This window comes from Crinia signifera, chromosome 5 (genome assembly GCF_055691185.1).
Source record: "Crinia signifera chromosome 5, ASM5569118v1, whole genome shotgun sequence".
Classification (NCBI taxonomy): domain Eukaryota; kingdom Metazoa; phylum Chordata; class Amphibia; order Anura; family Myobatrachidae; genus Crinia; species Crinia signifera.
Genome location: NC_139221.1, coordinates 296,254,262 through 296,270,948, shown reverse-complemented (window position 1 = coordinate 296,270,948; position 16,687 = coordinate 296,254,262). Strand labels below are relative to the sequence as shown.

General features: G+C 43.7%; 1 protein-coding gene across 1 annotated transcript in view; it reads left to right on the top strand.

The window, feature by feature from the left end:
* Positions 1-16,687, top strand: part of LOC146081224 (macrophage mannose receptor 1-like) — a 351,156-nt gene that overhangs the window by 99,372 nt on the left and 235,097 nt on the right. The window contains exons 10-11 of the mRNA XM_083189329.1: positions 6,363-6,478; positions 15,599-15,750. Coding sequence (XP_083045455.1) covers positions 6,363-6,478; positions 15,599-15,750 — 268 coding nt within the window. The remainder of the gene's footprint in view (positions 1-6,362; positions 6,479-15,598; positions 15,751-16,687) is intronic.

The following is a 16,687-nucleotide window of genomic DNA, read 5'->3' as shown; positions in this document are numbered from 1 at the left end:
ACTATGTAAGTAATAAGTGCAGAAAGTATCATTCTGCACAATATAATAGCCCTTTATACTGATAGACCATAATATTCCTGTCCTGTACATCACTACAATACAACCCAACATTTCCAATGAGACAATTGATACATCTTTCTCTACTTACAGTATTGAAGAAGAGCTTCCACATACTTATGGGCATCTAGTCAGACACTCGCTAGAAGTAGGAACAATATTGCAGTTTTTAGAGCTGACACAGTACAAAAGGACAAAAGGACCTAGAAACCAGCACAACATGTGCAGATCCACCTTTTTTAGTCCAAGAAACAGGAGTCGGGTCCTGCGACCTAACCAACACACACCCGAACACAATAGAGACACCAACAACCCCACATGAGGGAAGACAAACAAAAGAAAGCTAGACACACTAGATGAGGATGTAGAGGGGGAAGAACAAACAAAAAGAAACAGGACACACAAACCACACAAGAGCCCAAAACAAACAGTATTGGTATGTTCAACCTTAGCCACCTCACGCTCGAAGACAGACACATCGCCCTCTAAAGCAAAGGTTTGAAATTTGCACCTACATCAAGGTTAGACAAATTCCAGACTTACAGTATATGGATTTACATAAATTTACCAGAAAGCTTACATTAGCCAAATACCACCACAAACCACCCTCATACTACCCAAAAAGTACCACAAAAGACATTTACACGCACTCAGATATGAAACTCAAGTCCAAGTTCTATCCTCAACACAAGAGGGGGGACATCTAATAGACACCTGTTGAAACAGTGGTAGTACATGTCTTAGAAGACTTGAACAACAACAAACAGAAAATGCTGATGAATCTTACCAAACTAGACACCATTACACTGAAAGAATTACAGGCTAACAATGACATCACAATCAAAACGGCAGACAAGGGGGAGGGGGTGGGGTTTCATACTGAACAACCAAGATTACAATTTAGAATCTGGAAGGATCCTATCAGACCGTAACACATACAAAATATTACTCACAAACCCAAAAGAAAAAGGCATACTCAATGACAAAGAACACCTTTCCTAGACAATCACAATCCGGTCATTCCAGTATTTACCATTTACCTAAAATACACAAAAATACACAAAAGCCACCTGAGACTATGCCCAATAGTCTGGGGCATAAACTCACTCACATCCAACCTTTCCCACTATATAGACAGATTCCTCCAACCCCATGTACACAGACAACAATCATACATCCGAGATACCACGATATAGTAAGGACCTTAGAAACAATCACATGGCACAATTCCTTCTGGTTATGTACTAGTGATGTCACCTCATTATACAGTATTCCTTTATAGATCACAAACAGGGGACAGGAGCCGTAGACAGATACTTAAAACAGGACAGCACACTACCACCAGACCAAATACAATTCATCACAGATTGCATTAAATATATCTTATAGCACAACTACTTATGGTTTGGAGACAATTTCTACAGATAAACCAAAGGCACGGCGATGGGTACCATATTCGCCCTGAATTATGGCAATTTATTCATGAGCGCGTAGGAAGACAATAACATCTGCTTAAACGGCAAGCTTGGGGCAGATCTGGTGCTTTGGAGCTGGTATATTGATGACATAATTTTCATTTGGCGTGGCACAGAGAGTAGACTCAAAACATTTATAGAACAAATCAACAACAATGACAATAATCTCATCTTCACTACCACATACAGTAAAACAGAAATTAACTTCTTAGACATCAAATTCTTTATCCACGACAACAAAATCAACACAAAAGTATACCATAAACCGGTATATGTTAATAGCTAAATCCTATCATCTAGTGGGCATTACCCAAACTGGCTATCCACTTCCAGCCAGCCAATTTCAGAGGGTCAGGTGTAATTGTTCAAACATCACAGATAATTAAACTCAAGCAAAGCATTTAAGATCACAGTTCATTAACAGGGGCTACGATGAAATCAAAGTACAACAAGCATATGAGAAAGTAGAACAGATGGACAGAACCTGTCTCCTCACATACAAGAATAAACCCAGAGATGACAATGAAAAATTCAAACTATCCTTCATAACAAAATATAATAATGACAATAGGCTATTTCAGAAAATACTCGCCAAACATTGGCATATCCTTTAAGAAGACAAAACAGTTGGAGGTATCCTACCAATAAGACCAAGCATCATCTACAAGAAATCAACAGATTTAAAACAGCAACTAACCCATAGTCACCTGAGGAACACAGCTCTACCACAACAGAATAAAGGTTTCTACTACTGTGCATCATGCAAATAACTCAAAAGCAACATAACTATGACAAAAAAGATAGAAAAATTTGATTCCACAGTGGCTTGAGAGGAATTTAGGATCCCAGACCATATAATATGCAATCACATGGGGGTCATATACCTAGCCAGTTGCCAGTGCGGCCCACAATATGTGGGCCGGACCATCAGAAAACTCAAAGTTCGAATTGACACACAGTTTGTCTAAACACTTAAAGGATGTGCACATCAGCAACCCCAACTCTCTCACAGTCATGGGGATAAAGTTAGTCCACAAAAACTGTAGGGGTGGAGACTTCATCAAGAGCATTAACACTGAGGAACTGAAATGGATTTTACGACTTAGATCACTAACACCCAGAAGCCTCAACAAAGATAACAAAGGCCCTTATTCTGATTGACGCGGACTTTACCGCATACTTTCGGATCGCGTCTTTTCGGCGTCTGCGCATGCGTGGAGAACGCAACGCGCATGTGCCACGCCTTGACTCCGTACCAGTTCGGCCAAATCCCGTCCAAAACTGTTCCCCGCAATCAGTCGGGAAATATGGGCGTATTATGGGCGTCATGCGGAATGACACATGGGCGTAGTTTCAAAGTGGGCAAAACGGGGCGGAAACATGGGCGGACACGGGGGAGTACACTTATGTTGGGGGGCGTACATTCGGATACCACTCCGAATGCACGCGATCAAAAAGGGAAGAAATGTGCGGTGTCCACAAGTGTACTATTGCTTTGCGGACACCACTCGTTCATGCGGTAGGCGAACGTACGCCTAATGACTACAAGCATTAACACCTGAACCCAATAGAATCGACTCCTTTACTCATTACTCACTAATAGGACGCTTGTCAGTGCTTTAATTGAAACCATTGCACTTCAATTGCTGTAAGGGTTAATGTGTGCAATGCATGTGTTAGGCATGCTTGTAAGGATATATTGGCATCTAATTGATTCCAATTCCAAATAAGAAGTTTTTTATGAGGATAGGTAATTGAATAAGTGGGTCATGGGATGTAGTGCAGAAGATATATAATAGTGGGTTGTTTGGCGTAAATACTCCGCTTACGTGCGGTAGCACCGCTTGGCTCCCGTTCGGATGCGATATTCCCGAGCATACTCTGTAATACTCTGTAATACCGTGCAGAATCGGAGTGTTTCTCCCGCACACGCATGGTTTGTATGTCGTCCGTAAACACGCCCTGTTCTTAAAGAGTGAGTCCGTCCGAATGCGGAGGACCCGTGGGCGTTTCTACGGACGATGGCCGCACGCGGCAGAACACCGTGGCGTGCGGACCGCTCCGTAAGAATGCGGGAATATCCGCACCAACCAGAATAAGGGCCAAAGTCAGGGCAATCAGTAGTTTTTAACACTCTCATGAGACCCTTCGATCATTCCAACACACACCAGTATGCTATGTGGGGTTCAGATCTGTATAGAGTCCCGCATTGACTGGTCTCCATACCACCTTCGATAGAGGTATACATCTTCCTCCCAAGAAGAAAGGCATTTAATAAGCCCCATTCCTATGCAGAAAGGCAATTGGTAGTCTACCATAACAAGAAGCATACAATAAACAACATTAATTAATACATTAATTCATTAATATGCAGATAGGCAATGATGTTTATCCTATATGTACATTTTGACCCCTATCAGTATGACATTGCACTTAATACAAACCATTATTCACACACTTTATGCATGCTTAAAGTACTTTAAAGCATCCTGCCCATAACAAATATGGCCGCTCAGACCACATACATCCAACACCTTTCTCTGGATGGTTATGCAGGCAGAACACAAGAGGGACACAATTAAAACAAATGCTAACAATCTCTCCACAGGAAATCTTTTTACTAATTAAGAAATCATCTCGATATGCTGCATAAGACATCAGGGACATTTCCGTTATTGTAAGGGCATTTTACCTCATCAAAGATGGACCCAACATCACACAGAAACTTTGGACATTAATGCAAGCATCAACCGCAGTAACCATGTGTACTCCTAAGCACCAACCTTTTGTTACATGTTAATCTCCCGACAATAAATATGTTGTCTCATATCCCTACCCCTAAGAACAGAATATCTGCAACCTACTGATTTATGGCAGATCTCCCACAACAAAGATGGCCGCAAAGAAATCAGTTACTCCCTTGAAGTGAGCCTTATAACATCCCCTGCCTCACACACAGCTCCACTTTCTCCCTGAAGAAGACCTGAACAGGTCGATAAGCGTTGGAGACACTCCAATGACATTTCCCACCCTGCAAATTCTACCGCCACCAAGTCTCCTACTGGCTGAGAGTAGAGCCCATAGTAGCCGGGCTGAGATCCTGATGCCGGGTGATGGTGATCTTGCGATGCTGCCCCGCTCTGTGAAGCCAGGCTTGCCGTGCAGCTGCGGGTGTGCATCCGTTGGTCACCAGCAAGTTCGACATGCATTTAGGTCAACATGTGTCTAGGTCGACATGTGTCTAGGTCGACATACAGGAAGGTCTAGTTTGACACGGGTTAGGTCAACAGGGTCATAAGGTCTGGAGAATAAAAGGAATAAATTCCTTTTGTTTAGGATTTGCACTAGGAGGTTAAAGCAGCCTGATTTGTTTTTTTTTTTTTACAATAGATGTGTTGCGGGATGCACAACGTTAAACAAGTGCTAGGAGGGGTAGGGTGATAGAGGAAAAGTCAGATGTAGAGAGGTGAGAAAAAATAAATAAAATAAAATGAAATAAATGAATAGGCCTACCTCCTGGAAGACCCGCAACTTCACACCAGACCCATAATATTGAGCTCCCACCCCCCAAAAAAATACTATATATATGGGGTTCCCTCGTTTGGAGTTCCTGCAGCTGGCACCGGGACAGTATTATTGTAAGCTGGGAGTGCACAGCATCGAGGACACTTATACACCCTTTGGATACACGCAAGTTTTGCATATATTGTATCTGGCAACATACAAAAGTCCCTGGGGGGGGATACAAAGAGCACTCCCCAATTTGTGAAACAAACTTGTATTTTATTTAGAAAAAATATATAGAAAAAACACACCAAGGGTTTGCTGTGGGACCAAATGGAGAGTTCCAACATTTCGATCCCCACTGGGATCTTTGCCAAGGAATTTGCCAACAAAGTCAAAGGTCTCCAAAAGAAAAGAGGACTGCTCCAGCTCAAGGTCTGCTTGCTACAGCTGCTAAAGACCAGGCAGCTGGTAGGTGGGAGGGGAGCGGTGCATGGCAGGGTGAGAACCATTTGAAAAAAAAAAAAAAAAACAGTCAAAGAGGCAATCCTTGTTCCTTACATATCATATAGTAGGAGGATGCCAAGGGAGGAAGTAGGGTTTAGGGGAGAGTACCTGACATCTGTAGGCGAGTAGTATCAGGCATGTCTGCTACATTCGTGAGGCTGCGTGGCCTGCCTTGCATGGGCGGGATCGGGATTCAGACGGCCGTTTCACACATTGCTTCATCAGTGCATGTGAAACCACATGTACTGATAAAGCCATTTGCGAAACGGCCATCTGAATCCTGATCCCCTGCCCGTGCACGGCGGACCCCACATCCTTGTGAATGTAGCAGATGCTCCTTTAAAATAATCTACTTTAAAAAGTTATGTTTTTAAACTAATCCTAATTACCCTAACTAATTTGCTGACATAGTGCGGTATATGGTATATTACAGACGCAATTGACCCTTGCTAATTCACTGAGGGTGCGTGGTCATTTTTTGATTTGAGTTTCCTTGAGATCGCTGTATATAAATAATTTCGCACTGACCACATATTTCCATTCTATTATTTCTGATGTCATTGACCATTAACAAAGAGTGCCCCAACAAAAAAAGAGAGTTTTTTTTCTTTTGTAACCCAAAACTACTTTTCACTCTCATGGGAGAACCTCCCTCCACATAAGCAATTAACACAAAGAGTTATCTTTTCTTATCACAGAGAATTGTGGAATCATATATACGATTTATATATACTATTTTTTCCATTGTTGACCTGTGCACTGGTTATTCTCCTCTTCCCTCTCCCCAACCTTATGTCATATAATCTTATATGTTGACAGGGCTGGAGACGACATGGCTACTACTGCTACTCTTTAAGCGAGTCATCGGCAACATTTTCTGAAGCAAACAGCACTTGCAGTACTAAGGCAGCCTATCTGATGACTGTTGGTGACAGGTACAGTAAGAGGAAAATGTACAAGGAAAGCCCAGATTATCCACAGGGCAGCATTACTATGCTAGTAATACAGTATGTGATTAGGAGGAGACACTCAGGATCCGCTGCAGTACTGGGAGGCTCTGCTGCCCATTTCTGACCCCCGTGATCTGGTCTGATAATGAAGGGAAACACATTCATGGTCAAAGTTCATTTACATTAGCATTAGCTTCAGTATAAATCTGTTTAATCACAGCAACTGCAGTTACCTCTAGTTACATTGCATACTACAGGTGGGATCTGGATAATAGGTTAACAATGTCTAGGTCGGCAAAGGTTATGTGACAAGGAATCACATACACTGGATAAGATACAGTATTGGTCTTTATTTTGTAGCAGGTAAACAGCATACCAGGTAATCAGCATAAACAAGGATGGTTACAGCATTGCAGCATACAGGTGTCACAGCATAGTACAAACTCTTCAGAATGCTCCAGTGGTCTCTACCATAGCCCACACCCGGCCTATACATCGGACAGCTATTCCACCATCAAGAGCAATTACCTCCTGCCCTGGAAACACTTTTATTAGAAAGCCACAGGTGCTGCTAATCAGCCCAACCTTGATCACATCAATTTTCTTGCTGCTGCTGCAGCTGCTTTAAAACCTGGACTGGATCTTCCACATTACTTTCATGCGTAAAGATGCTGCCACTGCTACACTTGACATTGACAAAATGTCAACATAGATTGAAGAAGAAAAATATGTCTCTAAGCGCTAAATGGTGTTTGTCAGACAAATGTTACACCAAAAGGTGATACACAAATGCAGTGATACAGTTACCACCTTGAGGGGTTAATTTTCATATAGTATTTGCTTGTCCAGTAGCTGCAGTAGTGATCACAGACTAGCTAGTAACTGCTTGATTGAAGCAGTTACTAGCTAGTCTGTGATCACTACTGCAATCTGGAGTCTGCACAGGTGCACAATCAGCCTCAGGAAAGTGCTGCAGCAGTAACACAGTCTTCTACTGAAGAGACAGTAAAGCAGTTTGTAAGCTGAAGTCTGCTGAAGTCTGCTGAAGAAAGCTGAGATAAACTCTTGAGTATACTGCAGAATTAGAGAAGTTGGGACCGGTGTAATCAAGTAGATTCTTTACATACAAAAGAGCTACTGGACAAGCAAATACTATATGAAAATTAACCCCTCAAGGTGGTAACTGTATCACTGCATTTGTGTATCACCTTTTGGTGTAACATTTGTCTGACAAACACCATTTAGCGCTTTAGAGCCATATTTTTCTTCTTCAATCTGTATACAATTTAAGTGAAAGTGGGAGTTCACTTTATATGTTGCACTGAGCTGCTTGTGGTTATATAATTTGCACACTAATGTAGGGTACACACCAGGACGACCACCGTCGTTCACGACCGATAGACGACCATGGAACGATTTCCCTTGGACTTCCCGGGAGCTCCCAGGCAGTCCCCAGCAAACGATTAGCAAAAATTGTGGTTTTTTGGCGGAACGATCTAGATCCGATCCCGATGCGCCCGCGATGGTCGTTAAGACGGTCGGATCGCTGGTTTTTGTTTTTTTGCAAGAACACATGCGACCGTCGTCAGATTGGCCTTTGAAATTTAAATGAAGGGGCTGGATTAGCAGAGGGGATAGGAATAGCAGCAGCCATTTTAAACCAGTGTATTTCTGCTTTGTTACTAGTGAGGCTTGGTTTATACCTGCTGAACGCTGGACATAGCTATTTACACATTACTTTGTTTTGCCTGCCATTACAAAGTGTCTTTTAACCCTGCACTATGGAGAATGCAGTGATGGGTAGTCACCAGCAACAGTACCTGCTCTATTATGCAGTGTTGAAGCTCAGACGTCAGAGAGCCCAGCGCAGGAGAGAAAGATCATGCTGGACAAAGCAGTGGCTACTTCAGCGTCAGACTCGTTCGCACATGCCACTGCTCAGGGACATCAGGGAAAATAACCCAGACGATTTTCGTAACTTCTTGAGGATGGATGATGCCACATTCCAGGAATTGCTGCGTCTGGTGACTCCCCACATCGAGAAGCAGGATACCAAGTATCGCATGGCTATCCCTGCTGAGGAACGGCTGGTGGTGACCCTGAGGTTTCTGGCGACAGGACGGTCTCTTGCTGACCTAAAGTTTGGATCCCTCATCTCCCCGCAAGCTTTGGGCCTCATCATCCCGGAGACCTGCAAAGCCATTGTGAAGGTGCTGCAGTACCAGTATTGCAAGGTAAGGATGAAATATACACCGTACACTTTATTGTGCAAACAAAATATTTTTATTTATAATTTAGGCCTAGGACAGAAACAGGTTTTTTAGGCCTTTCATGGGTAAAACATGTAAAATAGTAAATAGATTGTGTCAACACAAATATATTATAATACCATATATAAAAGATATTGTACAAAAACACACACTATATATAAAGATTTAAGTATGTATGACCCAGTTTAAACTTTCCCAATAAGTACGGGCTACTGTGTGGCAGAGGATGTCTGCCGCAGATAAGTAAAGGCTGCTGCCCACATGGCGCATGGTGCAGATGCAATGGTCCCCGCCCCATTGATGTGCGCCATACGCCATGTGAGCAGTGGCCATCACATACCTGCAGCTGAGACCATGTCTGCCGCACAGTACCCCATACTATTGGCAAAGAAAGTGGGGAGTGGTGGAGTGGGTTCCAGGGTGGGTGGCGGAGTGCGTGCCGGAGTAGGAACTTCGTTCGATGTGCATGCATTATCAGATAGGACAGATAGGTCTGGGGTTGCAGGTGGGTAGTCACCAAGCTGTAAAAAAATTTAACATGTTTACTAATCAATTCTATTTACTTCTAATTTCAGTTCCCTACCAGCGTGAATGAATGGAAAGTCATCGCAGAGGAGTTTGAACAGCGATGGAACTTTCCAAATTGCAGTGGAGCCATTGATGGCAAACATGTCCGCATAGCCCAGCCTATCAATAGTGGTTCCTACTATTTTAATTACAAGGGCTATTTTAGCATTGTACTAATGGCTGTTGTTAATGCGAACTATGAGTTTATCTTCCTGGATGTAGGAAGGAATGGCCGTGCATCGGATGGTGGCACTTTCAAGGACACAAAGTTCTACGAAAGGCTCATAGCGAACACCCTTCACTTGCCGTCTGTCCAGGAAACTAAACAGGGGCTTAACTTTGTGTTTGTGGCAGACGAGGCTTTTGGCCTGCACGAGCATGTCATGAAGCCATATGCGCAAAGGGGCCTGAACCATGACAAAAGGATCTTTAACTACAGGCTATCCAGGGCACGGCGTGTTGTGGAAAATGCTTTTGGCATCCTGGCTAGCCGGTTTCGCATTTTCCACACTGCCATTAACCTGAGGGTGGACAAAATTGACTGGGTTGTCACGGCGTGCTGTGTCCTGCACAATTTGCTCCGCAGAAAAGCCACACAGCAAAGGGCTACAGGCACAGCACTCCAAGAAGACCAAGAACTGCCAGAGGAGGTAGTGCAGATATCCTCCTTGCAAACCCCAACACAACACTACACAGGGAGTGCACGAGCCAAACAGGTGAGGGAACAGTACATGGCCTACTTTAATGGGGAGGGCGCTGTGGATTGGCAGGAGGAATCAATTAGATAGCCAAAAAAATAGACTCACCGATGCAGACTGCGAATTCTCCTCCTCCTGCGCCGTGACTTCTTGGTTTTCATGTTCGACCATCAGGACTACTCCTGTCCTCATCGACTCCTGGCTGAGGGTGAATGTCAACCGATCATAGTACCAGAGCGATGTTTGATACATCTCGTCGACTCCAGCACCAGACTTCTTTGCAGCCTCCACCTTCTTGTGTTCCTTTAAGAACACCGTGCGCAGATTCTGGATGCGTTTCCTCACCCAATCAACATTGGCCTCTGGGTGAAATGGAAGACTGTAGCGTGCCAAGTCCTCCAAGGCTTGGTTTCTTTTCATTTTGTTCGAATACTCTTTGGATTTTGTTCGCCACAGGCATTCGTGTGAACGATATTTTTCAATAAACCCTTCCAAAAACTCTTGTTCCTTTGCATTGGACATTGGGACTGTAAAAAGATAAAACCATTTTAGTTGTTATAGTTATATCCATGTTTTGTTTCATATTTAAATTTTTATAGTTATAGTTATATCCATGTTTTGTTTCATATTTAAATTTTTATAGTTATAGTTATATCCATGTTTTGTTTCATATTTAAATTTTTATAGTTATAGTTACCAGTTTACCTAGTTCTTATGTTTTAAGTATTTAAAATGTTAATAAACTTTTATGAAAACCACTATACATTTTATTGTGCAGATTGCTATTCACACACACAGGTGAATGGGGCCTAGCAGAGAGGAGTGCATGGAATACTGCAATGGTGGACAATGGTTTATGTATATATATCTATATATACACAAACACACACACACACAGGTGAATGGGGCCTAGCAGAGAGGAGTGCATGGAATACTGCAATGGTGGACAATGGTTTATGTATATATATCTATATATACACAAACACACACACACACAGGTGAATGGGGCCTAGCAGAGAGGAGTGCATGGAATACTGCAATGGTGGACATTGGTTATATGTATACACACACACATGGGGCCCACCCAAACAAACAGTGACATGGTCGGGTGCACGGTTGCCAAACCAGTGCTCTATACACACTATATACATTAGTGGCAACAGTGGGCATGCATAGGAGAGCATTGGGAGTGCAAACATACCAGGTTGTTGTTCTAGGAGATGAGACAATAAGGAGAGTCCAACTGTTGCGCCAGCACTGTTTGCTATGTGGAAAAACATGGCGCCGGGGGAGTGTTTAGGAAATGCCACTCAAATAGGCTGGATCAAACGACGGACGCACCGACGGACGGACGACGGAGGCGGCAAAAAACACTCACGATCTGCATACGATTGACGGTCGGTCGGCCTGGGATTGACGGATCCTACCTGCAGCACGTAGGACCAAAGATGCGACCAAACGAGCGGCGTGTACGCGCATTGGATCGGAATCGGATCAAATAAATGTCAAAAACACACGATAGTACATACAATCTGCATACAACCGGTCGGAATTGGATCTAAATTGACAGAATCGGGCCCTAGTCGTCCTGGTGTGTACCCAGCATAACCCTAAGAATCTTAGGGTTACCACCTAGTCCCTTTAATTCCGGACACATATTAATTACACAGGTTCTGTGGCTGGCTGACTTCAAGACTCCACTTCACCTGATTTTAAACTGCCACAGAACCTGTGTAATTAACATGTGTCCGGAATTAAAGGGACTAGGTGGTAACCCTACCTAAGATATCCTCCGTCTCCAAAATGTCAACATAGACAAAAGGTCAGCATACTATTTGTCGACATTGACAAAATCGACACAAGTAACATGTTAATATGTCAGTGGTCGATGCAAAATAGTCAACGTTAGTTTTTCATGATTCCATTTAAATTTATGGAATTTATGTTTCAATATCAACATGGACTTTCATTTGCCCGAAGTAAGTGAAGCTTGCCATGCAAGGATACATGCTACCCTAACTGGGGGCCCACATGCTCAAGTGTTGACATTGACACTGAGAAATGTCAAAGACTCATGTCAACCATTTTATGTGTCGACCTTTTCCATGTAAATTTTTGCTTGTTTTGACCTTTTGTCAATGTTGTCCTTGTGCATACTGACAATAATGAGATCTCCCTCCTCTAAATCCTGATACTCTCCCACTGCCTTTCTAAACCCTCCCACTGCCATCCTAAGTACTTCTAAGCCCTCCAACAGCCCCTTCTACAATCTAACACCCTAACAATCGTAACTCTCCCCGGCACCCGATGTGTCCCGATTAAAAGGGTTTCCAGACCATCGGTTGCTGGAAAATCAGTTGTGTACCTTTATACCAAATATAGCCCATTGAATTGTAAAAGGAACGTAGTTCACTCAAATGTGTATTTGTCTAAGTTTAAGCCAAAAAATCTTCAAAAGTGGAAGGTTCCAAAAATAATGATAATTGTCTGCCTCTACGCATTTGCAGTGGGGACAAGACGCAGATGCAGACATACAGTACAAGCTACAAACTGCCTGAGTGTAGAGAAGTAGGCCTTATGGAATATATTAAGAAAGATTTCCTGGTATTGTATGGCTGGCATAGGCTTTCTGGACATCCGCAAAGTATGGACCCATTTGTCAAATGTCATGGGTATAACTTTTGTCCAGACCTTCATACCAGAATTTATCTGCTCATGTTTTAAGTTTGTTGGAAAAAATTGTAATGAAGAGAAACGGCCTTCTTCTCCACAGAACCAGTCAATAACATTGTATCTAATGCATGTCCCCCTTTCACTTCCAAGAGACTTCTTAAGACTGAAGACATGTAATGTTTGGCCTGCATATAAGCAAAGGGATATAGTCTAAACGTTGGAAATGATTCTGAGGCCTGTGAATAAGACAGTGGTGCTCTAGTCTAGTGTTCAAATTGACAATAAACCTTCCTGTTTGAGTTTAGCAAACAGTTGGGCTGCTATACCGCCATGAAATTCTGAGTTGCTTAAGAATGGTAAGAATAACAATTTGTGTGCATTAAGATTGGCCTTATGTCTAATTATGTGCCAGACCTTGCTGCGAGTGGACTATAATAATGGGTTGTTACAAAGGTCTGGAATTTCACAATCATGCAGATTCAGGAAACCCACCAGGCCACAATTAATAAAAAAATCCTCCCTCAATCGCTGTACTGGCATAAATCTCTTGACCATGTAGCCAGTCTCAGGTAGCGCAAGATAGCCGCATGATTATAGTTTTGGATATGCTGGAAATTGATACCCCCATTAAACGAAAGTTGTTGCAGTTTGATCAGTCCAATATGAGGATGTTTAGAACCCCAAATAAATTTCCTGAAGCGCATGCTGAGTAGACAAAGATCTTTTTTAGCCAAAAATAGAGGGAGGGCCTGTAGAAGGTATAGTAAATGCGGAAAAATTGCAATTTTAATAAAATTGGCCTTTCCCATATAGGAAAGCTTTAATCAGCTCCAGTCCTCCAGTTCATTGCTAGTATTGCCTCTGAAAAATGAATTCTATACAATTCAAAAGGTCGCTTAGGGAGAATTCCCAGATAATATATTGCGGCACCAGCTCATTTTTACTGGTATATGACTGCCCCAGCTAGGTTTTGAAATAGAAGGATACAAATATAATCCAGCCAATTTAGATAGATTAACCGTGTATGCCAAGATTTTACCAAAGCCATTAAGTTTGTCTAATATTTTCTCAAGGGCCTGTTCTGGATTTTCAATGTATATTAATAAGATGTCATCTGCAAACGCTGACAATTTTAATTCTGACTCTCCAATCTTTATGCCCTTAAAATCAGGCCTAGACTGTAATATATGGAATAAGGCAGGCATGGCCAAACTATGGCCCTCCAGCTCAGGGCCGGCGCTACCCACTCAGCAGCTCCTGCAAAGCAGGGAGGCGCCATGCTGAAAAGACACTGTCTCCCTCGCTGCTCTGCTAAAGCTGCCTCAGCCCTCACTGTCGCTGCCTTCTGTACGCCGCCCGCAGCGCCTGTCTGACAGCGGGTGGGTGGCAGTATAAAGAGCTACTTCCTGCACTGCGAGTGCACACAGCCTGCACGCAGCCCGCAGTGCCTGTCTGACAGCGGACGGCAGTATGGAGAGGATGAGCAGCTCCCTGCACCGCGCAAACACTGTCCTCTTTGTGACCTGCCTCCTCTTCCTCACGGACACTTGCGCTGAGACATGTAGCGCTGTCTGTGAATGCCTGGATGACATGTCATGTCCGGATCAACCCCCTACCCATTGCTCCCTGCACCTGTCAGCTGTCAATCAAATGACGAACAGGCAGCAGCGCCATCTCTTCTCATCCCTTCCTTCGTTCTTCTCAGTGTGCTGTGCCAGTGCCACTGCCAGTCCTCAACACTCCGCCCCCCTCTATCTCCACCCCTCTTCTTCCATCTCCTCCTTCTCTCCCCTCCTTTCCCCCTCAGTCACGAGTGCTGCACATACTTTTTGTACTGCTTTCGGATCGCATCGCACACACATTGCATGCATGCCGTGCGATGCGATCTAGCCCATAACGTATGTGATTCTCGCAGCGTGTATGGGTACCTTTAGTGCCTGCAACATTTTGCGGACACAGCACTGAGATGGTGTATGCATACATGTACATGCACCCGAGATCCTCCATAGGATCGCATGTTGCATACACTCCCACAATCGGGCTGCAGCTTGTTGCAATGGCAGTGTGAAAGGGCACAACATGTATGGTTTGCAGGAGGGCACCGGACACCCTAGCACCAGCCCTGTTGTGAAACTACAAGTCCCATCATGCCTTGCCACAGTTTAGCTATCTGGGAATGCTGAAACTATGGCAAGGCATGCTGGGATGTGTAGTTTCACAACAGCTGGAGGACCACAGTTTGGACTTGCCTGGAATAAGGGATCGATACTTAGATTGAACAGGAGAGGGGACAGGGGGAAGCCTTGATGGGTGCCTCTTTACATATGAATTGGGTCACCACTCTGTCCGTTAATAGAGTTGTCGATGCTTGTGAGTAAAAATAACGAATTAAATCTACAAAAGAGCTATCAAAATCTCTCCTCTCTATTTTGTTGTCTTTTATTTATTCATTTTTGCTGTCTGCAAAACATGTACGTGTACAAGCTTCTTACATAGGGCATACATATGGAGATGGTACACATGGACCTGGTATTGCAATATAAACACAAAGTTACAGTACATGATTGCACTGTATATGCTGTCCCCAATAGTGAGCCCCATAGGTGGGGCTGCAGCACAGTCCAATATTCAAATAGGGGAGAAGCACCGACTGCCACCCCAAACACTGGCAGTCATCACTGTGCGGGACTCACTGGCATTGGTATGGCTCCTCCTTAGAGTGCACTGCAGCCCCACATCTGGAGCCACCACTGGCTGGCCCATCACACCATGGTTTGTAGTCTATAACAATGATTTTTACCAATGTGCCCTGAACTCTTTAATAATGCTGTTTCCATCTGTATATGAAATAAATCTAGATTAATAAAAACCTCAAAATGATACCTTTTTTGTTACAGGTTTGAACAGGCTTATTTAACAAACTTAATTGGACTAATTGGACCAGAGAAGTATTTCTGGACAGGACTTTCTGATATGGAGGAAAAGGGAACTTTTAAATGGAGTAACAGGGAAAAGGTGTTGTACACACACTGGAGCGCTGATATGCTGGGTAAGTCACACATCCCCTTGTGAAAGGGATGGCAAGGCAGGCAGGAGGCCGGGTGCAATGCTTCATACTGTGCAAGTCTTTGACCACCATATATCACAGAATATCAGTGACTGCCATATAATATAGAGAGCATTGCAGTGACAATCATATAATACAGAGAGCATTGCAGTGATCACCATTTAATATAAAGAGCTGTATCATACAAAGAATGTGGAGAAGGGATAAGAAATAGGGCAAAACAGAGCAAGCAGTTAACTTAGGGCTCATGTGACAGGCTTACTGACACAGACACTGCTTACTGATAGAGATTCTTCTTATTGACACAAATAAACTATTACAGACTTACTGCCAATTGTAACAGATTCGCCGTTCAGACAGTACACATCAGGCAGTTTCTGGTATTTGGGTATGTATTTGATGACATACAGTACATGCCACAACTCCACTTTACAGCAACATAAGGGATTTACAAACAGACAAGCAACCATGCTCTCCTTGTGCATGGTGCCTCAGTGCCTCCGGGCACTGGCAGTCCAAGTCCCTGGTGCTATACCACTTGTCCCTGCTCACTGGCTACTATCGAAACACACACACACCCACCCACCCAAACACACATCAGAGACCTATTTCTGTTACCTGACTGCAAAGCTAAAAATGTGAATTCCCGGCCGCCGTGTTTTCGCAGGGCAGGGTATCGCCACCTTTGGTTGGCGATACCCTATAGAAGCCTATGGGGTTCTATCACTGGCCGCCGCTGACCCCCCTCTCCCCCGCCTTACCTTCCTGCAGGTCCTCCTGGTAAACCCCTCCTCCCCCTAGCAGCGCATCCAGACGTCCTTCCAGCTGCTTGGGGGAGGAGGAGGCGCCGGGGACAGCATGCTTAGGCTTCCTGGCATGAGGGGAGGAGGAGGCTAGTATGCTAATACATATGTGCTAG